This window comes from Otolemur garnettii, unplaced genomic scaffold (assembly GCF_000181295.1).
Source record: "Otolemur garnettii isolate 467f Iridium unplaced genomic scaffold, OtoGar3 scaffold00037, whole genome shotgun sequence".
NCBI classification, from domain to species: Eukaryota; Metazoa; Chordata; class Mammalia; order Primates; family Galagidae; genus Otolemur; species Otolemur garnettii.
The window spans coordinates 14,729,154-14,757,019 of record NW_003852432.1 but is presented as its reverse complement, the minus strand read 5'-3'; the positions used below and the strand labels follow the sequence as shown (position 1 = coordinate 14,757,019).

The window sequence follows — 27,866 nt, the reverse complement described above, 5'->3', positions numbered from 1 at the left end:
CCCTAGAAAAAATTCAGAGTTAGGTCTCTGGTCACAACATTTTTATCACATACCCTGGATTTATGTGTATTTCTGTTCAAAGCAACTTTATTTATATACACTGTTGATGCATTAACATTGACTCATGGCCAATAGAAGTACAACTCATGCATAAAGGAAGCTTATATAACAAGTCTTTTCTCTGTAATGTATAATATAATATAGCCTTCTTATACTTAGAAACACTGGACTTCCACACCATGCCTGGGAGCCATTTTAAAAGCAAAACCATTGAGAAAAACCACAAAAAATACAAAAAGTATGACACCAAAGAGACTGCAAAAAGAACATGTTTGTGTGTGAGAGCTGGGACAGGAAGGTAGAGCTCACCTTGTTTAACTAGAGCTGGTAAGGTGATGTGACTACAATTTTTTGCCACACTGTGCATGTCTGTGAATGAATGACTTGTGAAAATGCCACAAGTATTTTGTGGCATTGTGTGATTGCAAATAAATTTTAGTTGGTAGGTGAATTTAAAGATCCAGAATCTGTAAATGAGATCAATTGTATATGTGGTTTTTGCAGAGTAGTTTTGCATCTATGTTCATAAGTAGGCAGGTTTGTTAATCATGTTGTTCAAATACTCTTTATTATATAGTCTTGTCTACTTTTTGAATGATCTTTTCTCAAACATTGAGAAAATCTTTCAATATTTGAATGACAAACAGTAAGAATCTCTGCAAACTGGTTTGAAGAGATTTTGTTATTTTAATATATATGTTTAGTTTTACAAAAAGAAACTATCCAGGAAGGATAAATCAGAACCTAATAAAACCTCAGGAGATTTGGAAACAAGTGGATTTTTTATGTAAGAGATGGGACACACCCTTACATAAGGGTCTGAGCACACCTTTCATGGTAGTTTTGACTTTTCAAAGTTGTTAATGTTTTACATATTCAAAACATAAAATCACTAGGATGGGGGAAAAAGCACAAGGCAATAAAAAAGAAAAACTAATGAACCAGGTAACTATATATCAAATAACACAGAAGGAAAAACAACAATTCAATAACTTCTGAGCAAGGTATTCTGATATAATGATCTCAAGGGGTAATAATTTAAGGATAAATAAGGACTACAAAGAAATCCTGAATTTTTTTGTTGTAGTGGTACTGGCTCAGACATTTTGAAATTATTTTATGTGTATTGCAAATGGGCAAATGAACTAAAGTTGCTGGGTGATACAAATTCAGAATGAGGGAAAGGAGGCAAAGAATCTTATAGTGACGGATTGGAAAAAAGGTTTCCTATAAGAGGATGCAGAAGTAGAGTTAATGCCCAGAATTCGGTTTTCAAATACTGTTCTCTCACTCAAAGGAATTTGTACTTTTAGAGAAATGGTGCTTATTCTGGGGTTGAAGCAGCAGGGAAAATATTATATAAAATGAGCCTGGATGATATTACTATATAAGAAAGTAAAGTAATGCCCTAAAAATTAATGGAGACATGTAAAAATGTAATAGGAATTAACTTACAATAGCTTCTGTTAGCTAATTTGGGATGATTTCACCATAATAATGAATAATAACAACAAACTATAACATATTTAATTAAAACTATGGGTCCATAGGTTCTTAAAAAGGGAGAGAAAGCTCCCTTTACAGAAGAATGCCAACCAATATATATTTAAGCAAGAAATAGAAAAATCACCATTTTGCAACCACTATAATAAAAACGACTTGATTCAGGTTAGACCACTAGTGTAGGCTAAAGCCATTGGTGAAACAGAAACTTCACTTAGTCTTTGTGTATAACTCCATTGACTATTTTTCTAATGGCGAAATCTGGTGGACACAACCTCTGTCAAAAGATCAAACTTAGCATTACTGATAATGGGATAAATGCTCCTTAATGATGCACTGAAACCATAGTAACACATATATAGTATGCTCATGAATCTAATTACAGGGAATGTCTTAGACTAATGCAGCCTAAGAGATATTCAACTAAATACCATATGTAATCGCTGCTGGATTAAGCAACCAGCCCACAGTTATGAAGAAAATTCTATGACTATTTGGAAAATTTGATTAGGAACAGTATATTATATATTATAGTGTATCAGTGTATTAAATTTTGAGTGTGGTGACAACTATATTGTGGCTATGTAGGCAAATGACCTCAGTCTTTAGTGATATATGCTAAACTATTAACATTTTAGGGGTGAAGTTTCATGATAGCTTTAACTCTCAAATGTTTCAGAAAAAAATACATATCTACAGATAGATACACTGAAAGACGGGAAGCAAATGTTGCAAAATATTAACTACTAGTGAATCTTAGGTAGTGAATATACAGTAATGGTTGTATTCGGCAAACAGATTTCCCAAAACAACTATGGATTTGTCTGTCAATTTTCAGAAACAAAAATAAATTTTATTATTTTATATGAGAAATAAAAATAAATTTTATTATTAAACATTTGCATCATATACATGTATATGCATGCGATACTGTTAGGCACAAATTAAAAACTGGTACATTTTACTAACTTAGGAATTCACAGTCCATCTAATTTCACTTGATAATTTTTCCTTTACACAGTGGAAAAGGGTTAAGAAAAAAGCCTTGGTATATGTAAGGATGTAAATTGTTCAAATTATAACTTTCTACTTAAATTTCCTATGCTGTTTTTTAACTCAATACTGTCTTTTGTTCTCTTTTCCAAAATAGTTATACTATAAGATCATATTTCTTTGCTTTCTCCCCCTCAATTTCTAACCTCCTGGTTAAGTAGTTTAATAAAGAAATGCAAGATTTTATTTCCTATACAGTTTTCCATCTGGCATGTTGCCAATATGACAACAGCATCTTGAACTACTTAATACATGTTAAATGAGAACTGTAAATTTTAAGTAAAAATTTTTGCTTATTATATAAGAAAACCTAGTAATATTTACCTAGATGTGCAGTTTACAATCGTGTTTTTTTCAAAGTGCTCTCTACAGAGCTTTAGGTCTCTCTGTCTGCTCAAACACCAGCCAAAGCAGATATAGAAAATATTGGGAAGCTGTAACTTTTATACCCTTCATGTGGAATAGCAATGTATTTGCTTCATATTGTGGACTTCCATAAAATATGTCCTCTGATGAAAAGCTTCTATGGTTAAAATACCTTTAAATCATTGAGGCCATTTTTACTACGCCTGTTGCTTTGAAGTAGAAGGGGAATAATAAGTTTCTAGCTCGTATCTTTTTGAGGGAAAAAATAGAGAAGAAATGCATTTTTGAGAATCAGTACATAAATAGTTCTGTCACTTCTTGGATTCACGACAGTGAGAAATTTTTCTGTCAATTTTTAGGGCTGATAGATGACAAGTAGGTAGGTAATATTTATTACTAGACACCAGGGATCACATAAAAATCATTAGTCCTACCTGTCCCTTTGTCACTATCATTTCTTCATGGAACAGCAGAAAAAATAGTTAAAAAAAAATCCTAACTCTGAATATGACTTGGCTTATTTGCATTTATTTGGCAACTCACCCTTACTGCTTTTTATATATTCCATTTCATTTCTGTATGCATCAAAAATCCCTGAAATTCTGACTAAAAATTATTGGTCCACCCCCGCCCCATCTTTCCTTTCACTCACTGCTCTCCACTCTCTTCTCCTGCATGCTATTCCTTTTCTCTAATATAAAATAAACATATGCTTTTATATTCTAAACAAACCCAATAACAACATTTTATGCAAAAAAAGATTATTGGTTTTAATATATTTTGCTGTCTTGAAATTCACATGCTTTACTGACTAAATATATTTGGTTACTTACAATTAAAGAAAAGATTATTGGTTTTGACTACAATGTTAACAGCCAGATAATACCCTCTGAATTTTAGTAGTAAAGAACAAAAAATATACTGGCAAGAGATTACATGTACTGAGAAAGGTTACTTATGGGCTAAATAATCTGGACCAAGTAGATGGAACTACCACACTTGGAAAGCTTTAACAAGGAAAAGGGAAGACAGCTGTTGGCTCACAGAATTACTGGTTTATACCTGAAAGGATAGTTTTTCCCAAAGAGCATTGCATGCTCTTTCAACAAGTACTGTAGTCAATAGGTCAATGAATGGGGGAAATGCATTATCTTTTCGAAGAGGCACACAAAGAACATAGAACATAACCCTGTAATATCTGTACAGTTAAGAAACTTCTTTTCCCTGATGTTTTCTCAGATTTATTATTCTGACAAACTTCCCTTTTTAAGAATACGTTAACTATCCCACAGAACATCTCCAGGAAACTTGGATATATGGAAATAGAAAATTCCTAAGAAAGGCAAGGATATCTAATTTTTTAAGCAAAACATCTGAAAGAAAATAGACAAAAAAAGAAACCCAAAAGGATAATCCAGAAACTCCATATACAGATGCATATATCACAGAGAGTACAGAGAATTCAGTGAAAAGATCTTGGCCATGGCTTACTTCACAAAATGTCCAAATGCTTGCTCTTATTGAAAATACTGTGTTGCCATCATCATGATTATCATTACTAGGTAACAATCGCCATTATAGCGCAATATAACGCTCCCATGAGTATGTACTATTACTCTCATTTTATAGATGAGGAGGCTGAGGCTTGGGAAAGTTAATTATGCCCAATGTCATATAGCTAATATGTGATTCCATCAGACTTAGCAGACGTGCTTTTAATAATTATGCTTCCTTTATCTAATATAGAAGGAAATGGCAGTTTGAATACATCAATAGTAGTCTATGTGTGAGATATACTATGGAAATATATAATATAAATAGAGTTCTTCATTTTGTATTAGTTTTCTGTTGCTATATAACAAACCATCACAAACTCTACTTTTAAACAGTATACCTAATTGTGTAGGTTGAAAGTCTGGGCAGGTTTGGCTGGTACTCTAGGGCTTAATACACCAAGATGTCAGCTGACGTGGGTACTCTGTGGAGAATGTAGGTTGTTGGCAGAATTCAGATCTGTGTGGATGTAGCTAAGGTCTCTGTTTCCCTGCTGGCAGTCATTCTTAGCTTCTAGAGGTCATTTATATTCCTTGGATCACTGCCCTCTCCATTTTCAAAGCCAATAACAGCATGTTGAATCCTTTTTATACTTCAAATCTCCCTGACATCCCCCTTTCCCCTTCTCTTCTGACAAGAAAGTTCTGAAGAAAGTTCTCCACTTTGAAGGCTCATGTGATTGTATTAGTTTTATATCTGCAAAATCTCTTTGCAGCAGTACCTAGATTAGTGTTTGCATAAACAAAGGATGAAAATTTTGGAAGGGGGAAGAAACATGAATTTTGCCTACCTTACCATACTTGAAGAAAAATCCTTTACCTTCTTGCAGCTACTAATAATTGTAGAAGTTTATTCAGAATATTTACTGTTGTGGTTAGACGTAAGAAAAAGGACTTAGACTCTGGCATTTGTGTGTATATATGTGCATACACTTTCTTATAAAGAATTCTGAACCTGATACTGTTTGATGCCATAAATATAAATGAATATACAACATGAAAATTTGGTTAAAATGAATGTCATTTTGATTAGACTGTTAAAAAAAATGAAGAAAAGTCACAACAGGCACAATTGGTAATACCTGAATTACAGACTTAAAAAAAAAAAAGAAAGAACACAAAGTTCATCATTTTTATCTTGTTATTTGATTTTATTATTGACTTTGATAAGATGTAAAGAAGCTAATGCCAGCCTTGCAGTACTGTGCTATGCATACCCAACAGCGTATTTTTTGTTGCAGTTTCAAAGTACTGAAAAAGTTTCATTCAAAGTTAATAGTTTTTGCAAATAATTAATGGAAAATAGAAAATACTCCATTATTAAGGACACAAAACTTCACAAAGGAAAGCAAAAATGTTGATTATAAATAATGTTCTTATATGTAAACAAAACTAAACAATGTAAAAATGTTTGCTGTCCAAATTTATTTACATATTTTAATTCAATTTCCAATTAATACCCCCTAAGATCATTCTTTTGAACTAAAAGAAACAATGAGGAAAAATCAGAAACTAAACAATATTCAAAACTATATATGTAAAGAAAAACTGAACTAAGTCCTAGCTACTTAAGAGGCTGAGGCAAGGAGTTGGAGGTTGAAGTGAGCTGTGATGAGGCCACTGTACTACAGCCTGGGTGACAGAGAGAGACCATGTCTTAAAAAACAAAATAAAATAAAAACAAGAAATACTGAACTAATAAGAACAAAGTGACAGAAAACAGAATAGTTTCAGTTATGTGTATAAACTTATCTGATGTTAGCTCCATTTCCTAAATCATCTGTAAACAAGTCATACGTAATCTGAACACTAGGTATGTCAGAATTAAGGTTTATGTAACAAAAACCCTGAAAATAAAGTATCAAGGTTTACTAAGACTAAAACCATAAACTCATCAATAAATTGAATAAAAATGTAAACAAATGCAATGAGAGGAAAATAAATGTCAACAATAATCTGAAGAAAATATAACATTTTACAAGATTAGAATACTAACTATGTGAAGAAATTTAAGAACAAAAAGTGAAGTTCTTAACAGAGGGAATGATAAAAAAAAAAGCAAACTGAAAGCCATTGTTAACTCACATTAAGAAATACAAAAACAAATATACAGAAATATATATCTAAAGTTGCAAATTACAAAAATTAAAATATTTTGTACTTATTGAGGCCAAGGTAAAATTTGTATATATAGCCGTTCCACTGAAGAAAAAAATGATAAAATTCCAGAGCTGTGCTGGTTTATATTGTATGTTTGTGATTTAGAAGACAGGTACCCATCGACCTTCTTCAAATCAACAAAATGTTAAATTAATATATTACTACACAAAGTAAACAACTACTTGCAGTGGCCCAGCCTGATTCTGCCCTGAGAGGCTTTCCAGAGCCCACGAAAAGCAACCTGGCTATTCAAATGTGTGGGTCATACATATCCCAAACCCTAAGATAAATACACTGTCAGCAATCTATGATACTCCTAGTGAGATGAGTTTGTCAGGGTCCTGGTGGGAGATGAGCAAACACTGGGTCTCCAAGAGCAGAAAACAAGTGAAGGAGATATCCTCTGGGAAGTATGGTTGGGAAAAAGGAGACAATGTTGAGTATGTGGGCAGCCATTTATGAATGAACTCTCTTCCTGTTCTAGGGGCTGGGCCAAGAGGCAAGACCACCATTCTTATTTACAAATTAGTGTGTGTGTGTGTGTATATATATATATATATCCAGGAGGTGAATGGCTTCCTCCATGAATGTAGCTAATTTATGTGGTGCACAATTTGAATACTATTTGTGGCAACCTTTAATAACTATTTTATACCAAAATGGAAATATTTAGCAAGAACCCCCAAATAGTCATACTGTTGGTACTGTAATTCCTCTACAAATTTTATCTTAAACACAACATGACAGAAGCAAAGATATCAAATATGAACTTTGTAAATTATTATACAGTAGAACACAGGAGAAGAACCCAGTAGACACAGAGTGTTTTACCCCAATGGCAAAAATAGAATATAAAATAGTACATACATTTTAAAAACAGCAATGTAAAATGACACAAGCCAATGGAAAGTAATAGTAATTTTGAAATGATAAAATCATTGAGTGTTTTTAAAATGTCTATAAATAATTAAAAAAAATCAAGCTCTCATTCTTACATTATTTAAATACTTTTATATTATTTATCTGCTTAAAAATCCTTTTTTCTAGGTATAGCAAAGCAAAATTTTTGATGAGCTGTTAATAATCATGAATTTCAAATTAATGAATTATATGTCAGTGATTTACTTCTAAAAACTTATACACTTAATGAGACATTCATAAGTCTTTGAGTGAACAAGTAAGGTTATTTATAACTGGATCTACTACTTTATTCCCGAAACTGGAGAATACAGAAAATTATCTATCAGTGTAAAAGACAATATTAGAACTTCTATTTATTTGTGATTTTAATTTCTGTAGAAATTAAGCTTTATTGGTAATATATGAAATGACACTTTACACCTTGAGATGATTCATTTCATGTGCTAACTTATCAAAGTATCTAGATATCTTATCAAACACCAGTCTAGGGGTGGGTGCAGGGGCTAACATCTATCATTTTAGCACTCTGAGAGGCCAAGGTGGGAGGACTGCTTGAGCTCAGGAGTTTAAGACCAGCCTGAGCAACAGCAAGACCCACATCTCTACTAAAAATAGGAGAATTAGCTGGGCATCCTGGTACATGCCTACAGTCCCAGCTACTTAGGAAGCTGAGTCAGGAAGAATGCTTAAGCCCAGGAGTTTGATTGCAGGGAGCTATTATGATGCCACTGCACTCTAGCCCAAGCAACAGGAGTGAGACTGTTTCAAAACAAACAAAACAACCTGCCTGTACTGGTCTAAATTTTGCTATAAGGGTATATTTCTTTTGGATGAGATTAACATCTAGATCAGTAGACTCTGAGTAAAGCAGATTACCCTCTATACTGTGATGGGCCTCATCCAATCAGTTGAAGGCCTTAAGAGAAAAAAAACTGAGGTTGCTTCAAAAGAAGGAATTCTGCCTCCAGATTCAAGCTGCAGTATCAATTCTTCCATGGGTCTCCAGCCTGTTAGCCTTCCCTGCAAATTTCATACTTGGCAGTCCCACACTCATGTGAGTCAATTCCTTATAATAAATCTCTCCCTATGCATAGTCATGAGCTGCACAACGACATTTTTAGTTAACAACAGACTGCACATATATGATGGTGGTCCTGTAAGATTATAATGGAGCTGAAAATGTTCTATCACCTAGTGATGTCACAGCCATCCTAACATTGCAGTACAGTGCATTTATTCATTTGTTTGTGATGATGTTGATGCAAATAAACCCATGGTGCTGCCAGGTCATATAAAAATATAGCACATACAAATTAAGCACAGTACGCAATAACTGATGATAATAAACAATCATGTTATTATGTATTTATTATACTCCACTTTTTGTCATTATAGCGTATGCTCCTACTTTATTGAAAAAAAAAAATTAACTGTAAAACAGCCGAAGGCAGGTCCTTCAGTAGGTATTCCAGGAGAAGCACTGTTATTACAGGAGATGACAGCTTCATGTATGTTACTGCTGCTAAAGACCTAGAAGTAGGGCAAAAATGTGGAGGTGAAAGACGGTGATATTGATGATCATGATCCTGTGTAGACTAGGCTAATGTATGTGCTTGTGTATTAGTTTAACAAAAAGTTTAAAAAGTAAAAAAAAAAGTTTCTGTATATCTGCACAATGTGTGTGTGTTTTGAGCTAAGAAGTTATTATGAAGGAGTCCAAAGGTTAAAAAAATTAAAAGTTATAAAGTAAAAAATTTATAGTAAGCTAAGATTAATTTACTGTAAATTAAAAAATATCAGTATAGTCTAAGTGTCTATCAAGTCTACAGCAACATACAGTAATATCTTATGCCTTTCCATTCACTCACCACTTACCCACTATAAGCATTTACAGACACAAATACCACTGTGTTACAACTGCCTACAGTATTCAGTATAGTAACATGCTATAGAGGTTTGCAGCCTAGGGCAATAGGCTATACCATTCAGGTTTATATAAATATGCTATATGATATTTGCATGATGATAAAATTGACTAACACATTTCTCAGAACATATCCCCATTATTAAGTGATATATGACTGCAATATTTCTTTCTGTTCCTCTGCAGAAGCCTAACTAATATACATAGTCCTGTTTCTGATGGTTAAGCTTCTCAATTTTTACATAGTATTTACCTGAGGGACAGGAGGGAGGAGGAATGACAGTGGCATCCCCACTATTCATTCCCTTGCAGCATATACTGTATTGAGTTTCTTGGCTCCCAGTAAATTAATAGAAGGAAGCATTAGTCTTAAGTACACCTCATGAAAAAGTAGCTCATCAAGATTCTTCACAAATAAACTAATGTAAATGCTTGGGAATTAACAGAAAAAAAGAAAAGAAAAAAGCCACAAATGATTAGAGACGTCTTTCCTTACTAAAAATACTTTTTGCTATACAAAGGCAAAAAAATGACTAAATCAGATCTGACAAAAAGTTGGAAAAAATTCTACCTTATAAGGAAGGCTAACTGAAATGCAGATAATACATTCATTTATGACCTTGTCCTAAATGACTGTGTCTTGAGATACTGGTTACCACAAAGGAGCTATATAACTTATATTTAAAAATACTGTCTATTTCAACTATCTCATATGTTATTATTTATGACATAAACAACTTGTTGGCAACCTATACTGCAGTATCTTTTAACAACTCAACTCTGTTAAAGAATCATACTCTACCATGAAAAACAGGTATTTATCTACCTATCTTTACTAGAAATCTCTTAAGTCTTAATATAGACTTATTTGTTGTCTTCTTTTTTTTTTTTTTTGAGACAGTCTTACTTTATTGCCCAGGTGAGTGCCATGGCATCAGTCTTGCTCGCAGCAACCTTGAACTCCTGTGTTCAAGTGATTGTTCTGCCTCAGCCTTTGGAGTAGCTGGGACTACAGGTGCTCACCACAAGGCCCAGCTAATTTTTCTATTTTTAGTAGAGATGGAGTTTCACTTTTGCTCAGGCTGGTCTTGAACTTCTGAGCTCAAGGAATCCTCCTGCCTGAACCTCCCAGAGTGCTAGGATTACAGGTGTGAGCCAACATGCCTGGCCTTACCTGTCTTCTTAAAAATGACTTAATGAGCTGGGCACAGGGATGCATTACTGTAGTCCCAGCTACTTGGCAGACTAAGGTGGGAAGATCACTTGAGCTCAATCTGGGCCACACAGCAAGACCCTGATTAAAAAAAAAAAAAAAAAAAAAAAGACCTCATAAACTAATTTCTTGGCAAGGGATATTCATCATAATCACTAGTAATTTTATAGAGGTGTAGGACTCTGTCCCTAAAGCAAATATGTCTATGTTTTTGGAATTACTTACTACTTTTGTCTAATATGGCTGGTCTCTATCACATTTTGTTATTAATGAATCTGATCCTCTGTTTTCTTGAGATTTCTTAAGAAATCTCAATTCTCCTCACCCCACCCTATCCTGCTTCCTTTTTTCCTCTTCATTTTTGTGTTTGCAGGCCCAGTTCCTAAATTGATCACCTGCATTGATCTCTTTTTTCTTAGAATAACTAAATACAAGTCAGCTGAAACTGGATCTACTATCTTAAGTAGGGTAAGAAGACAAACAGTAGACAGATATTTCATCACAAATGCTTTCTGAAGCTATAAAGCCCCCCCTTTTTAAATAACATCTTTTCCTGTTCCCTAACCTACTAATCCTTTATTTTTCTCCTTGGAATTACCCATTTGATTTTCATCTGTTATGTTCATAGCTCTATCCTACACATCACTTTACTCAATGGTATTCAAAACTGAAAAAATATTCTAGGGGTAAAAAGGAAACAGTACTCTAATTTTTTTCCTGTCTCTAACCTAAATAGTCATCTCATATCTTAAAATCAGAGTTAACTTAATCCATGAGATTGGCATTATTAGAACTATAGATTAAAATTAATTCTAAGGTCTCTTCACACAGAGAATTCATTCATTCATTCATTCATTAAATTACTGTGTTCCTTTATATGCAAGGTTATTGTGCTAGGCCTTGGGAATATAGCAGAAAATAGAATGGTTCTAACATTTGGAGCTTTACAATCAAATATGTAGTACAATGGTATGAAAAATTATAATGGTTAGGAAGATTATAATGCCCTTGGGCCAGTTACTAAGAGAAGAACTAGGATTAGAATTCTCTAACCCTTCAAGTTCTAAACCACTTAATAGGTCTAATGAAAACATGGCATTTAGACACAGGTTCTTAGTATGCAATGTATTATAAAATTTGGCACAGGGAAACATCTCAGAATTATGTGTGACACTATGATGAAAAAAGCCAGCTCTGACTTTTGCAGATCCACAGCTGAGCAGTAGCTTCCCTGAGTCAAGAGACTCATGGGTAAAGGAGAGAGCCAGGGAAGGAAGAGAATGAATTCTAGTGGCCAGCCGCCTGTTGTTACAGTTGTTGCCTGGTAATACAAAAGAGGTCAAGGAACGCAGTGGGCTGAATCCCAAGAGACTGTTTTATAAATTATAGAATTTCAGCTCCTATTTTATGTCTTTAAATAGAAGCTGCCCTATAAGCTTCACGGTAGAAGGGTTACAAACCCAGAAGACTCAAACTCCATTCTTCACTATAGGTTCCAAACATAAATCCTGTCCAGGTGTGAGTACTAGATCTGGAAAGTGTTTTTTATTTCCTTTCTTTATTTTACAATTAGCAGCAGTTGTCCTATTAATCTATGCTTTTCTCTTTTTACTGGAGCCAGGGTCCTACTCTATTGCACAGGCTGGAGTGCTGTAGTATGATCATAACTCACTGTAACCTCAGACTCCTGGCCTCAAGTAATTCTCCCACCTTGGCCTCTCAATGTGCTAGGATTCCATGGTGAGTCACTGTGTCTGGCCAATCCATGTCTTTTTACTTTTATTTTTTTCTCCCTCCTTTCAACATGCTTCCAAACAATGGTACCAATATAATTTCTCAAAAGAATGAGATTGTAAGCAAAGTGGAGAGGACCTTGAACACCAGATGAAGGCATTTAAAACCTGGGAGCCTGGCATAATGGCATACACCCGATGGGAGGAATGCTTGAGCCCAAACCAGCTTGAGCAACATAGCAAGACTCCCTGGAGGAAAAAACATAACTTAGGGTTTATGTTTTCCCCTACATATGCCAATATCAATTACACTTTTTTGCACTGTCCATTAACAAAATCACAGTGTTGATTTAAAGACTAGCAAAAAACAAAAACCCTAGAAAACAATGGAATGACTTTCTGACCCATGCTGGATTTTATGGTGGCAAGAAAAATGCAGAATCTCATGCCCTATCATATACCTCCTGAATTATGACCTGCATTTTAACAAGATCCTCAGTTAATTTATGCTTTTTAAAGTTTATGAAGCACCATCATAAAATGCAACTACTGGAAAGCAAACATTCTATACTGCTAACCCTAGGTTGAAAACAGTGAGGACTTGTGGTGTCCTTGCCTGGAGAGGCTTCATCACCTCCAGCCCCTGCTGAGTTGTATGAAAGTTCTTCAGGGACAAGGCTGGCTGTGAAAAATAGTGGCTGCACTGCTGGAGGGGGCTAACTTGATTGGATGCAAAGGGTAAAAACCTAAACAAAGTATGGTCAGTAAAAGTAGCAAACTTGGTAGAAATGAACATGGAAAGTCAGTTCAAGTTGTATCATGAGATTGCAGCAATTCAGTCAAATCTTCAGGCTCTACTTCTAACTCTAGTTCTCTTGCTATTTCTTACACATGTGCAGCTACTTCACTGAAGTCTTGAATTCCTCAAAGTCATCCAAGGAGTCTGGAATCAACTTCATCCAAACTCCTGTTTGGGGTGCGGAACCTGAAGCTCTACGGTAACTTGTAGCCTTCCTGGTCCTTAAGTGTGGCCTTTGGACTAAATCCAAATTTCACATAACAAATTATTTCCTTAAAAGGAGTGTAGCAGAGAAAATTGAAGCTTTTCTTGCCTCTTCGATGCTTAAAAAAGAACAATCTTGAAATCAGAAGGTCACAGGTTCCCCACCAAGTCACTATCTTATGGACTGTATTTCTTCTGGATCCATGGGCTGCAGGATGGATATTGTGGTAGTAAGTATTAAAATATTAATCCAGAACATCTCCATCAGAGCTCTTGGCTGACCAGGCACATTGCCAATAACCAGTGTTATTTAGAAAGGAATCTTTTTTCTGTGCAGGAGGTCTCAATAGTGTGATAAAAATATTTAGTAAACTATGCTATGGCTCCGCGTCAGTGGCTCAAGTGGCTAAGTTACCAGCCACATACACCTAAGGTGGTGGGTTTGAATCCAGCCCGGCCTGCCAAACAATGATGGCTGCAACCAAAAAATAGCTAGGCATTGTGGCAGGTGCCTGTAGTCCCAGCTACTTGGGAGGCTGAGGCAGGAGACTCGCTTGAGCCCAGGAGTTGGACGTTGCTGTGAGCTGTGATGCCACAGCACTCTACTCAGGGGGACAGCTTGAGGCTCTGTCTCAAAAAAACAAACAAACAAAAACTATGCTATAAGATGTGCTGACACACACAAGTTTTGTTGTTCCATTTACAGAGCAAAGGCAAAGTAGACTGACCGACTGATTTAGAGACAGTCTCTGTTGCCCTGGGTAGCTTACTGTGGCATCATCATAGTTAACAGCAACCTCAAACTCTTGAACTCAAGTGATCTTCTTGGCTCAGCCTCCTAGTAGCTAGGACTATAGGCATGCATCATCATGCTTGACTAGGTTTTCTATTTTTGGTAGATGGGATCTCCCTCTTGCTCAGGATGGTCTTGAATGCCTGAGCTCAAGCAATCTACCCTCCTTGGCCTCCTGGAGCACTAGGATTATGGGTGTAAGCCACCACACCACGCAAGTAGATTTAGCATAATTTCTGGAAAGATATATAAGCATTGGTTTCAACTAAAAGTCACCAGCTGCACTGGCTCCTAACAAGAGAAGCAAACTGACCTTTGAAGGTTTGAAATCAGGCATAGACTTCTTTCCTATGTAAATCCTAGATGACATCTTTCAACAGAAGGCTGTTTTGTCTACACTGAAGATCTGTTAATTACTGTAGCTACTTCATGAATGAGCCTTTAGCTATATCTTCTGTATAATTGGGAGCTTCTACCTCAGTACTTGATAGTTTACCTTGTACTTTTTTCCTTATGGAGATGGCTTTTTCTTTTTACATTTCACGAACTAACCTGGCTAGCTTCAAACTTTTCTTTTGCAGCTTCCTCACCTCTTCTGGCCATCATAGAATAGAAGAGAGTTAGGGCCTTGCTCTGGATTACCCAGACAACTAAAACTGTCTCCATATCAGCAATAAAGCTGTTTTGCTTTCTTATCCACTTGTGTGTTCGCTGGAATAACAGTTTCAATTTTCTTCAAGAACTTTTCCTCTGCATTCACTACTTATCTGACTTGTGGTAGAGGCCTAGCTATTGGCCTATCTTGGCTTTCAGTATGTCTTCCCCACTAAGTTTAATCAGTTCTAGCTTTTAATTTAAAGTGAGAAATATGCAATTCTTCTTTTTAATTAAACATTTAAAGGCCACTGCAGGTTATTAATTGGCCTAATTTCAATATTGCAGTGTATCAGAAAATAAGGAAGGCCCAAAGAAAGGGAGATGGGGGAACAGAAGCTTAGTGGAACAGTCAGACATAACCTTTATCAAGTAAGTTCACTGTCTTTTTTGAGCAACCTCAAACAATTACAGTCGTAACATCAAAGATCACCGATCACAGATCACCATAACAGATATAACAATAATGAAAGCCTGAAATACTGCAAGAATTATCAAAATGTGATAGACACAAAGTGAATACATGCTGCTGAAAACATGGCATCAAGAGATGTTTTTGACACAGGTTATCACAAACCTTCAATTCATAAAAAACAGTATCTATGAAGCACAATCAAATGAAAGGCAATAAAATGAGACACAGCTATACTAATAATTAATTGGATTATAATACTTAGAGAATTTGCGTCTACATGCGTATCATCTATTACTAGCAGGGAGATTTTCATAATAAAATAATGGCAATTGGCTCTAGTGATAAACTATTTTTTCCTTATTTGCAGTTTATTAGCAGATAGCTACTTTAAACACTTTAATTAGATTTTACTATTTTGGGTTTTTTTGTTGATAATTATTATATATTTATATACTGTTCTATAATAATATATGTAACTATTATATAACAATACATAATAATTATCATAACATTTAATAAACTATTCTTTATTATTTTTAGTGAGGACAACATATACTAAAGAACCAGTAGTTCTCCAGATTGCTTTTAAAATTTTGTGTTAATTTTCTTCCTAATAATATTACAAATCTTTCTTACCCTATCACATTATTAGAGGAACAAGTAAACTGCCCATTACTTGGTATGAACGATTACAGTATTTAACATTAACATAGCTAGCCAGGATAACATTAATAATCAGAGAAGAAATATACTTACTCAGTTATAAATTCAGGATTTGTAAAGCTGAGGTTTGTTAAATGACCTTCAAGTTTAGAAGACTCATGCATATTTAAGGCTGGAGTGGTCTTAGTGGCGAGTACAGCTCTTTTTTCATCTTTCTCCAGTGCTTTTCTCTTCCCACCATTTTGGAAATATTCTCTGCATACACTACAAATCAAAATAAAATTTAAAATGCTGTGTATGAATATAAAACAAAATGGAAAAACTTAGCTTTTATTAATCAAGGTGGGAAACTTTCAAATTAAAAATTCCCATTTTCAAAACACTTCAGAGGTAAGTTTGAGTACCCTATAGCACTTTCAAACTTTTAAAAATTATTATACAATGAAAAATGATTATACATTATGTTTAGCACATAAAAAATATGATTTTCAGGAGTACAGACATGTTTGTATATATTTTACTGACCTTCAGTCTTAACGAAAACATTTTGAAGTCTCTCTTGGATTATAACAAAATCAGATTGTAAGCATATTTAAGAGATCACTTTTCTTTTTATCTGAGAAAAGGGCATATCAATCTAGTTCAGGTAAAAATGGTATCACATCTTAAAGATGTAAATTCAAAGAGAACAGAAGTTTGAACATAATAGTGATTTTTGTAATATTTGGAAATTGTTCATATCCATCAGGAGATCACTCTTACTTGTCCTAATTCTTACACAATTAAAATGCAGATCTTACAAAATGTATTATTTTGGAAAGAAGTATGGAGAATCCTCAAAGAGCTAAAAGTTGATCTCTCAATCCCATTACTAAGTATCTACCAAGAAGAAAAAAAATCATTTTATCACAAGGATATTTGCACTAGAATGTTTATTGTGGCTCAATTTACAACTACCAAGACGTAGAAGCAACCCAAGTGCCCATCAACCCATGAATGGATTAATAAACTGTGATATATGTATGCCAGGAATACTATTCAGCTCTAAAAAGATGGAGACTTTATAATTTTTGCATTTACCTAGATGGAGTTGAAGCACATTCTTCTTAGTACAGAATCATAGGAATACAAAAGCAAGTATCCAATGTTCTCAATACTAATATGAAACCAACAGAAAAACAACTACACACCTACACGAGAGAAAAACACAAGTATATTCAAGTGTAGCAGAAGGAAGAAGAAGGAGGGAGAAATAGGAAGAAGGAGGGAGAGTGGTAAGCTCTCACCTAATGTGAGCAACGTAAGGGATAGGGGTTCAACTACAACTTGAAGTGAAGGTAACTTAGAAATGCAAACAATGTATCTTAAGCATTTGTACCCTCATATTAATCTGAAATTCAAAAAAAAAGATGCATTATTTTAAGCCTACACAGTTAAGCCCAAATCAGGTTGCTATACCATAATTAGAAATTGATGACTAGCTTGTATTTATAAATAATTTCCTTAGTATTTATGATATGCCTAATTATATAGGGTGAATATAATAGGACACCATGCCTGGGGGTATGCAATGAAAACAACAAAAATGCACCACAGAATCAATTCAAACATCTATTAGCTATTAAAGCCAATGAACTTAAAAGAAAAAAAAAAGACTAGTGAGACCTAATTCTGTTCTTTGTGCTACAATTTGATAGGAGATATACTCTTGAAATCAATCAACTGATATCAAAGAAAGTAAAGGATAGAATCTGAACAAATTTTCTTACTTTTTGAATTTTTAAAACATGACTACAATATGTATTACAAATAGCTTACACTTTAAACTAGACTATTTTTTTCTTCACGGACCCTGCTTGGTGAAGTTGCAAAAACACATGGTAACTCTGGAGGGAACAATGCCCATCTCTTTCTCACACTTTAGTTCAACTTTAGCTTTTCTTAGTTTCTACTATGTAAGACTTCTTTAACTTATCCCATGTATATATAGTTTTAGCTCCAATTATAAATAGGAATTGATACTCATTCATCATGAATCAAATATTTATAAGTACTTATCAATATGGAGGTACACACAGGTCATGGCAAAACAAATGGAAGAAGGCAGAGCTGCTACCCTCAAGAAGCTCAGATTAGTACAGGAGACAAATAATTATAAAATGAGGAAATACAATTGATAGAAATAAGCAAAGATATTTATTTATTTATTTATATAAACAAAATGCCTCATCAGATGACCAGGCATAAATCAGTCAAAAAGTTGAGGAGAGTGTTTTTCCAGACAGAGAAGATAGCATGAACAAAGGCATGAAAGAGAAAAGCAGAATGGAACCTTTAGAGATGTACAGAGAGTTTAAAGTACTAGACAGAAAATGGATAGATGAGCTCACCAAAGAAAAGGCCCTGAGGCTTGTACACATATAGACAGGAATGATAGTCAAGTAACACTGGAGAAATAGCCAAGTTTCTGGTCATGCAAGATGCAGAAGTCAATTTGAACATGTGGCCTTTATAAATCTAATCTAATAATGGAAGGCAATTTAGAGGTTGCCTGGGGTTGGGATAGAGCTGAGTGCAAAGGGGTACGAGACAGGTTTTTGGAGAAAGAAAAACATTCTCTATCTTGAGAGTGATAATGTGTAAATGCCCACTAAACTGTATCTTAGAATGTAAAATTAGAAATTTTCCCATATGCAAATTATACCTCAATAAAGTTGATAAAAATGTAGAGTTCATCAACTTGAAATGAATACTAAAATGATGCCTCTATTATACAGTATTTCATTAAGGTGTGAAATAAGAAAAAAATTGCTTACATTTCTGTTAGCTAGAACTATATAAAATTGCTGATATTCAACAGCTCTTGAGTCATATAAATTATATTTTTATGTACTTCAACCTAATAGTTACCATGAAATTTGGCAGTAAAACACTTAAAGGGCTAGAATACTGGGTTCTGTTTGGAATGCCATCTAAATTCCAAACTCCCCAAATACCTTTCAAAAAATACAGATCATTAAAGAAAGCAAATAAAAGTGCCTATAGTCTCTGCCTGTGAAAATCTAGGAAACAGAGAATAATACTTCATTTTACATGTAATTAAGAAAATAAAAATCTGAGACTGAAGGGACTTTGGAACCCACTCAAAGGAGAGAGTCAGATGAGGACTGTATAAAAGACAGGAAGGTATGATGGGGTCTGAGAGGTGGCAAAATCAGATAACATAACTGAAGTTTACCACTCAGACAGGGTCCAACTATGACTGAGAAAATTCTATGAAAAGATTTAGGACTTAGAAAAGCAAAGGTTTTGCAACTGCAAGTTCAAAAGAAAGGAGTGTAGAAAGTATAGGGGATGGACTGGCACCAAAAGTGAGAGTATTAGGAAGACTATCCTTAGGGTTGGGAGTTGGAGGCACCTTGAAAAAGGAAGGTACTTCAGGAGGCATGGTGAAAAAACGGACAGAATTAAGCAACTAAAGACACCACACCTAGTGTCATCACACACACACACACACACACACGTGTCATGTATATACATACATACTTATGTATGTCAATAAATCATAAGTCAGATTAAAAGAAGATACTTTCATTAAAAAAAATTCTGCATTTGTATTTGTAGCAATCACATAGGGTTCTTAGGCATTAAGCAAAATAAAACACCAAAATCCCCATTTATAAATCTATAGAAATTCAAACAAAAACAATAGAAAATGTACATAAAAGAGACACCTAAATGAACCCAGCAACCATAGACATTTTAGTGAATTAAAATTCTTAAAATTTCACACACACACACACACACACACATGCCATGAAGAAGAAAACCAGAATTTTTTTTTTTTTTTTTTTGGCCAGGGCTGGGTTTGAACCCGCCACCTCTGGCATATGGGGCTGGTGCCCTACCCTTTTGAGCCACAGGAGCTGGCCAAACCCAGAATATTTTAATATTAATCATATACAATTAAGTAAGCAATTGCAGATATAAAGGAACGGCTTAAAATTGAAATTAAAAAATCAGCATAAAGACAAACACATGAACATTTAATCTATGTTCATGGGTACTTAGACTCAAGATCTTCCCAACTTTATCTACAGATTCAACACAATCCCAATCAAAAGCCTGACAAGTTATTTTAATGACACTGACAAGCAGATTCTACAGTTTACATGATGTATCTGGATTCTTCAGAGAAACAAAACTGAAGAGGCAGAGCAAGATGGCCAAATAGAACCTTTCAGCACTGGTTCCTCACCCTCTGCAGGAATGCCAAATTTAATAACTAACTATACAAGAAAGCACCTTTATAAGAACTAAAAAAAATCAGGTTAGAGAACACAGTACCAACCAAACCATTTTTAAATAATTTAATGGAAGATGAAGTTTATACATGAGATGATTTGAAGAGGCTGAAAGTTAATAAAAAGTATTAAATCAGTTTTTTAAAAAAAGGACACCATAAATGCTAAAGGTCACAATTCTCAATGAAGATATAACAGTTATGAATATGTATATGCTATTTATCAGAACAGTCATCTTCAAAGTAGAAATTCCATGAGATGCGTGTAGAAACTCTACTCTTAGTCAAATGAATGAAAAGTAAGGTTACAGATGGCCTAATGAACATAAGCTTTAATTATAAAGATGAACTTTGCTCTCTAATAATAAGGCAGAGCTGCTTTTCAAGTCCAAATGAAATATTCATAAAAAAATAACATATACATGTGTTAACTGCATCAGACCGATCTGGCTCAACTTTATGTAACAAAGTGGTATGGTGTTCTTCAGTTACCTTGTACCACTACTTTGAAGGTCATATAGCCAAAGCATGTCCCCATGAATCAAGCATACACCTACAGAGAGAATCCAAGTGCTGGGACCCAGGAGTAAGGACTGAATTAAAAACAGGACACTACATGGTAGGATCCAGGATCCAAACAGATGGAGGCCTGGCATCACCTCATGGCATGATCCAGTCAGAGCACACCTCCTTGCATCACCTCATTATATGATCCAATCAGATCACACCTTATTACCCTCTGCTTATAAAACCTGTCCCAGCTCCCTGCTTGGGGAGACAGATTTGAGCCTTTCCTCCCATCTCTTGGCCAGTCAATTTGTAATAAAGCTTCCTTTTCTCAAATGGTATTGGCTTTTAAAAACATTCGGGCAGCAAGTCTATTGATTGCTTGGTTACCTGTGTATTAAGTCATGAAAAAAAGAGCTAAAGGAAAGTTTTATTACATTGCAATCATAGTGTAATAAAACTGGAATTAACTAAAAACAAAATATCCATGCCACCTCACCTGACAAATTAAAAAAAAAAAAAAAAGAAAATATTTGGGTCACAGGGGAAATACTAATAAAGTCACAGAATATATTAAAAAAATAATGAAAGCACTGCAGTCAGAATCTAAGGAATGCAGTTACAATAATAATCTGGAAAATTTAGATGCTTTGATATTTATATCAACATAAACAAAAATAAAGTAAAATAAACATCCAATTCAAAGGATTAGAAAAAGAAAGTCAAAATAAAGATATTAACTTGTTAATATTAACTTGTTAGGGAAAAAAAGAGAATTAACAAATACACAAATAAGTTATTTAATTTTCATAATTTTTTCTAGCAAAATATACTAACAGAATTATAGGAATATATGAATTTATTAAATTTAACTCTGGTAGAAAGAAGAAGTTTAAACAAAACCAAATCTACAGACAAAATAGAGAAAGTTTTCAGAATTATCTCACCAAAAAGGACCAGCCCAATGAGGAATTCTACCACCACCACCTTTAAAAATCGGATATTCCTGTATTGATCATATTTTTTATTTCCCGCATCTTATGACGTTTTGCTATCTTGAAAGGGAAGCAGGAAGACAAGCTTACAGATCCAGAGAGAGACCCCTGCCAGGGCCAGCTAATTTCTAAAGCACATTTCTCACATGCAAGCCAATCACTTTCTCTAACTTTGACACATCAAATCAATAATTTCCCCACTCTAAATCAACTCAGGACCACATATCAGACAAAGTACAGCTCCCATGCCCCAAGTCCCACAAAAACTTATTCAAACTAACCAATCTAAACTGTTTACTCCACCCTGCTTTGCTTTCCCATGGAAATGCCAATAAAAGGCTCTGCTCTAGGCTCTCCTTCAGTTCTGCTTCTGCATCCTGACCAAATTTAATGCTTCTTCTGGAGACCTACCAGGCGTGTTGTATCCCCCGTCTCTCAGGAAATGTAAGTAACAATTCTTTCAATGGCATTGACCTCTCTGTATTGTCACGCAGTCACCTTTATAAATTAAAATCCCACGCATACAAATGAGAAAATCCCAAAACTACTCAAATTGTTCCAGATCACAGAAGCAAAGAAATATTTTCCAAATTCATTTTCATGGAACAAAATAACAGTACTTAAATATGATTAAGACTATAAAGAAATACAGACCAATATCACATCTAAATGGCAATGTAAAAACATGAAATAAAATTTTAGCAAACAGAATCAAGCATTACCAAGTACTGTGTATTTCAGGAATGGAAAGATTGTTTAGTATAAGAAAATGCATTAATTTAATTCACTATATTCATAAATCTAGGGAGAAAACTCATTTACTCATCTCCATAGATGCTGAATGTTCATTTAACAATATTCAACATCCATTACTAATAAAAGCACTCAGTATGATACAAAAAAAATTGGCAAATTCTTCCTTAACATTAACATCATACATATGTATCAGCCAAATAACTAGCAACTTATCTAAGGGAGACAAACCACATACAGTATTGTGAAATGAATAAAGCAAAGCTATGTAACAGAAAAGGAAGATATTATCCAATAAATGGGAGATGAAAAAATAAGACTTAAGTTATTTGCAGATGATATAATGGATAACTAGAAAATGCAACAGAATCTATCATAAACTAATGTAAACAGTAAGAAAATTCTGTAAAATAGTAGGATGTACAAATAAAATCAAAAGCATATATCTATACATAAATAAACAACAGCTTGTCATCAGATTACATAGTCAAAGATTGCTTAACAATAGGGATACATTCTGAGAAATGCGTCACTAAGCAATATTGTTGTTGTGGAATTATTAGAGTGTTTTTACACAAACCGCGATAGTATAAGCTACTATATGCCTAGGCGATAGTCTATTGCTCCTAGGTTACAAACCTTTACAGAATGTTACCATACCGAATACTGTATAAACAATGGTAAGTCTTTCCAAATTTAAATATAGAAAAGGTACAGTAAAAATACAGTACTGTAATCTTATGGACCACCATCCTATAGTCTGTATATTTCCACTGTTGATCAAAATGTCATTATGTAACACTTAACTTTATAATGGAAAAGAAATTAAGATTTACAGCAGCAATAAACATGATAAAACATATGCTGGAGGTGGTGGGTTCAAACCCAGCCTCTGGCCAAAAACTGCAAAAAAAAAAAAAAGAAAAAGAAAAATACCTACAAATACACACAATAAGAAATGTGCATAACTACTATATAGAAAAGCCTTATACTGACTCAAAAGTAGACTAGAAGAGATAGTAAAACATAACCTTTTTTCATGAGTAGGATGATTCAACATTATAAAGATGTTAACCCCAATAAAAGTAACTTTTAAAATTTACTTGGACCAGTTGATTCTAAAATACATGGGGGGAAAAAGCAAGAAAAACCATGAAATCCCTCAGAAAGAAGAACAGTATGTGGGGGAGGGAAAATGCTATAGAATAACATTTTAATTTTAAGTCTTTATGATTAACATAGTGGTATTAGGCACAGATAGATTATATATACAGTGGACTATAACTTAAAGTCTAAAACAGAATTCTGTGGGCCTTGGTATACCATGTAAGTGACAAATCAAATTCCTAGAGCAAAGGTGAACTTTCTCATAAGTGTTATTAGGGAAATAGATAATTATTTGGGGGAGAAAAGGTGTGTCAATACTTCACAACACATACCAGATCTGAATTCCTAGTGGTCAGAGATCTAAATATTATAAATGAAATCATACAAGTACTAGAAGAAAATATGACCAAATAACAAATAGGAATTCCCATAGTCTGAGACTCAAGAAAGTTTTTCTAAGACAAATTATCTAGAAGCAATAAAAGAACAGACTGATTTCTGGCAAAAGATATAAAGAAAATGAAAGATAAAGGGGACACATATCTTTAAATTATATAAAGAGCTCCGAAAAAAAGCAAGAAAATAAAGACCAAAAATCAGCAGAAAAAAGTATCAAAAACAAGATCACATCATCATTCCTTTTTGAAGTTGAATTATGATAGCAACATATGAATTATGATAGTATGATGTTCACTCAAAAGAAGGCACTAATCAAATGCTAGCATCAGCATGCAACAGGCAAGACAGTCAAAGCAGCAGAAGCCTGGTTGTTATTGAAAGAGTGCAAGATCACTTTGAAGTGGTATTTGAAATTCAAGAATACTGTGAACTACAATGACATTGGAGGCATGAGTATGCAACAGAGCCTCCAACATGCCTAACAACTGCACTATGTGCTCAAGCAGTAGTCTGCCATAATCAGAAGTGTCTGGCCACAGACGGTAACCATTGGCAAAAGTCAAATATGACTTATATTCACCTTTTGTTATCAGTATATATTAAGTTTTACAATTTTAATACAGCTTTCTCCTTTCTTAAAATGTGTATGTATATCTTTTGGCATCCTCTGTATATAAAAAGGTGTTCAACCTCATTAACAAGAGAAATGTAAAATAAACCCACACAGAGATACTAATTCCCATCAGACTGCCAAAAATTCAATAGTTGGGCTATATACTCTGTTGGTGAAGTTATGGAGAAACAAGCATTCTCTCTCTCGGTTTTTTTTGCTGGTGGAATTCCAAATGATGCCACTTCTATTGAGGGTAATTTGGCAACACCTAACAAAATCACGCAGGCATTTATTCTTTTACCCTGCAATTCCACCCCGGGAATCTATAAAAATACAATATCAAAATACAAAATGAACATGCACAAAGTTTTTCATTACAGCCCTATTTGTAATAGCAAAAGCTTGTAAATGACTCACGAGAACAGGGAAGAACCTACATACCTCTGATGGCTAATTTTATCTACTGGACTAAGCCCCGGAGTTTCCAGATAATTGGTCAAATATTTTTCTAAGTGTTTCTTTGAGAGTGTTTTTGGATGAGATTAACATTTGAATTGGTAGACTGAGTAAAGCAGATAGCCCTTCTTAATGTGAGTGGGCTTCATCCAATCAGTTGAAGACTTGAATAGAACAAAGAGGATGACCCTCCCCTGAATTCTTCCTATCTAACTGCCTTAGAACTGGGACATCAGCTTTTTCCTGCCTTTATACTTAAACTGAAACATCAGCTGTTCCTGAGTCTAGAGCCTGCTGGCCTTTGGACTAAAACAGCATTGATTTTCCTGGGTTTCCAATTTATCCACTCACCCTACAGCTTTTGGGATTGTCAGACTTCATAACTGTATGAACCAATTCTTTATAATAAATCTCTTACTATGCAGACACATACAGATAGACTTGTTTCCTGATCAATGCAACAACAAATAGAGTGATTGCTATCATATTAAGTTATAAAAGAAAGGTATCAAACAGAGTATATAACATGCTACCACATAGAGATAAGCAGTGATTATATGTGCATATAGGAACGTGTACGAATTTGCTTATTTTTGCAAAAACAAACACTAGTAGGATAAACAAGAATTATAGGAAGCAGGGTAAAAGAAAATGAAAGGGATCTCCTTTTAAATACAACTTCTAATGAAGTTTTGACTTTTGAACCATGTAAATGTTTGATATTCCTTAAAATTAAGAGGGAAAAAAACCAATAAAACTGAGAATAAAGTGAAATCAACTCTATAGTAAATTAGTAACATAAACGCACAGAAAAGAATTGTTTCAGGGAACTCTTAAACATAGTATTCTAATTCTTGGTGAGATATGTTCTAAAGACAAAAGGACAGTAAAGAAATCTTAAATTTCATTTAGTCATTTTATTTGCGGAAGCAAAATTGCTACTGAGATTTTGAAATCATTTTATGTAAATTGCAGGAAAAGGCAAATGTGTTAATGTTGTTCAGAACTAAGTCCTTCAATGTAACAGAAGAGATACAAATATAAAACAAAAAAATTAAGCAAGATTCTGTAATGTCAAATTTTAATGGAAAATATCAGCTTTGGATTTAAGACTATATATTCATACATCGGACTATACATTATAATGTATATTTACAATTATATTCTACATACATATTTGTTTTATCTCATTCTTTTCACCAAGAAGGCATAGAGGAAAGGATACCCAGGAGCATATCTATTGCCACATTTTACTTTCTAAATGCCATTTCCCACTAAAAGAAACTAGGACAAACTGAAGAACAGCTTGATTCTAGGTCTTGGGCAGGGGAAATAAAGATTCAGCAAGAAAATACTCAAAGGCGATATTAGAACACAGAAGGTATTTTTTCACAAGTCTCCTGCTGCCTGATAGAGTATTATCTGAAAACACACATATGCACACACACAAAATCCATGATTCATAAAAAAGTGGAATGAGTAAAAATCCAAGAGGTTACATCTAACTTACCATAATTGTAATTGACTATTACACAAATAGCACATAGTGAACATTTATAATTAAACAGGAAGAATTACACATAAGAAGTATACTTTTACTCAGACTTTCTGAAGAACACATAATAATCCTCTGCTCATAAATGACAGCTCTTATTAACAAAAGAATGCTAGCTAAGAAATGCCAAGGAATGATACAATTTTAAAAATCTTTACTTTGAGATTATAAATATTAGTTAAAAAATTTATCCACCACCCAAAATGGTGGATAGTTGTAAGGGATAACATAAGTTTACAATGGAAGGATATAGCAGGTACCACCTGAACCAAATGACATTTTGCATCTCTAATGGTAAAATACCTCACAATAAGAACCTACTAATTAAATGCAATGTGAAGGATGAAGATTCACTTAATATACATTTTTGCAGAACTATCTGACCTGAATGAACCCATTAGAGAGACCAACTTTCAGCTTTCAAGAAGTAAATGAGATTGAGGAAATAGTTAAATAAATGGCCCCATGAGAAAACAATCAGATAAATCCTGAATGTAGGACCCAAAGCTAGTTTAGAATCAGAATACAGACAATCAGAACAGCTCCCAAGTTCTGCTGTAAGTAGAACAAAAAATACTATATAATCTAAAAAATAATATATTAAAAAGAAATACAGATAGTTGAGGATGCAAAGAGGTGCAAAGGACCTACATCAAGAGAACAACAAGTAATCCCAAAATGAGAAAGGATCACAGACACAGGTGTATTGAGGAGCAGAAGATCAAGCCTTCCTGAGTAAGACTCTGTTGCATTCAAGGGAAACTAGCAAATTTTCTAACAGTTGCTTATCTGATATGACAGATTAGAATCTTTACAAAACTCAAATGTAGAGATAATTTTCCCCATTCTCTTTCTGATTCCTTCCATAGGTCTTTTTCAAGTATGTAGAGGCAGCAACAGCACTGGAGGGTGGGAGTGGGACTAAAAAGGAGAAAAGATTAGGCCTAAATTTCAAATTCTGCAAGAGGGCTGCACACGTAACATACGTGGGACAGTACTCAGTCAATTCAAAGCATTTGAAACAGAAATGAATTGAAACTAAGGAGGTAATCCAGTTCTCACCCAGCTCAACTCCTGATATGATCAAAGTGGTCAGTCTTTCATCCTAGCTACCTATCAGAGAAAAAAAGCATGCCCTCTCTTGGAAAAACAATATTTATTTCA

General features: G+C 34.2%; 1 protein-coding gene across 1 annotated transcript in view; it reads right to left on the bottom strand.

The window, feature by feature from the left end:
- BMT2 (base methyltransferase of 25S rRNA 2 homolog) overlaps positions 1–27,866 on the bottom strand; it is a 65,727-nt gene that overhangs the window by 15,472 nt on the left and 22,389 nt on the right. Inside the window, exon 3 of the mRNA XM_003789805.2 lies at positions 16,108–16,278. Within this exon, the coding sequence (XP_003789853.1) occupies positions 16,108–16,278 (171 nt within the window). The remainder of the gene's footprint in view (positions 1–16,107; positions 16,279–27,866) is intronic.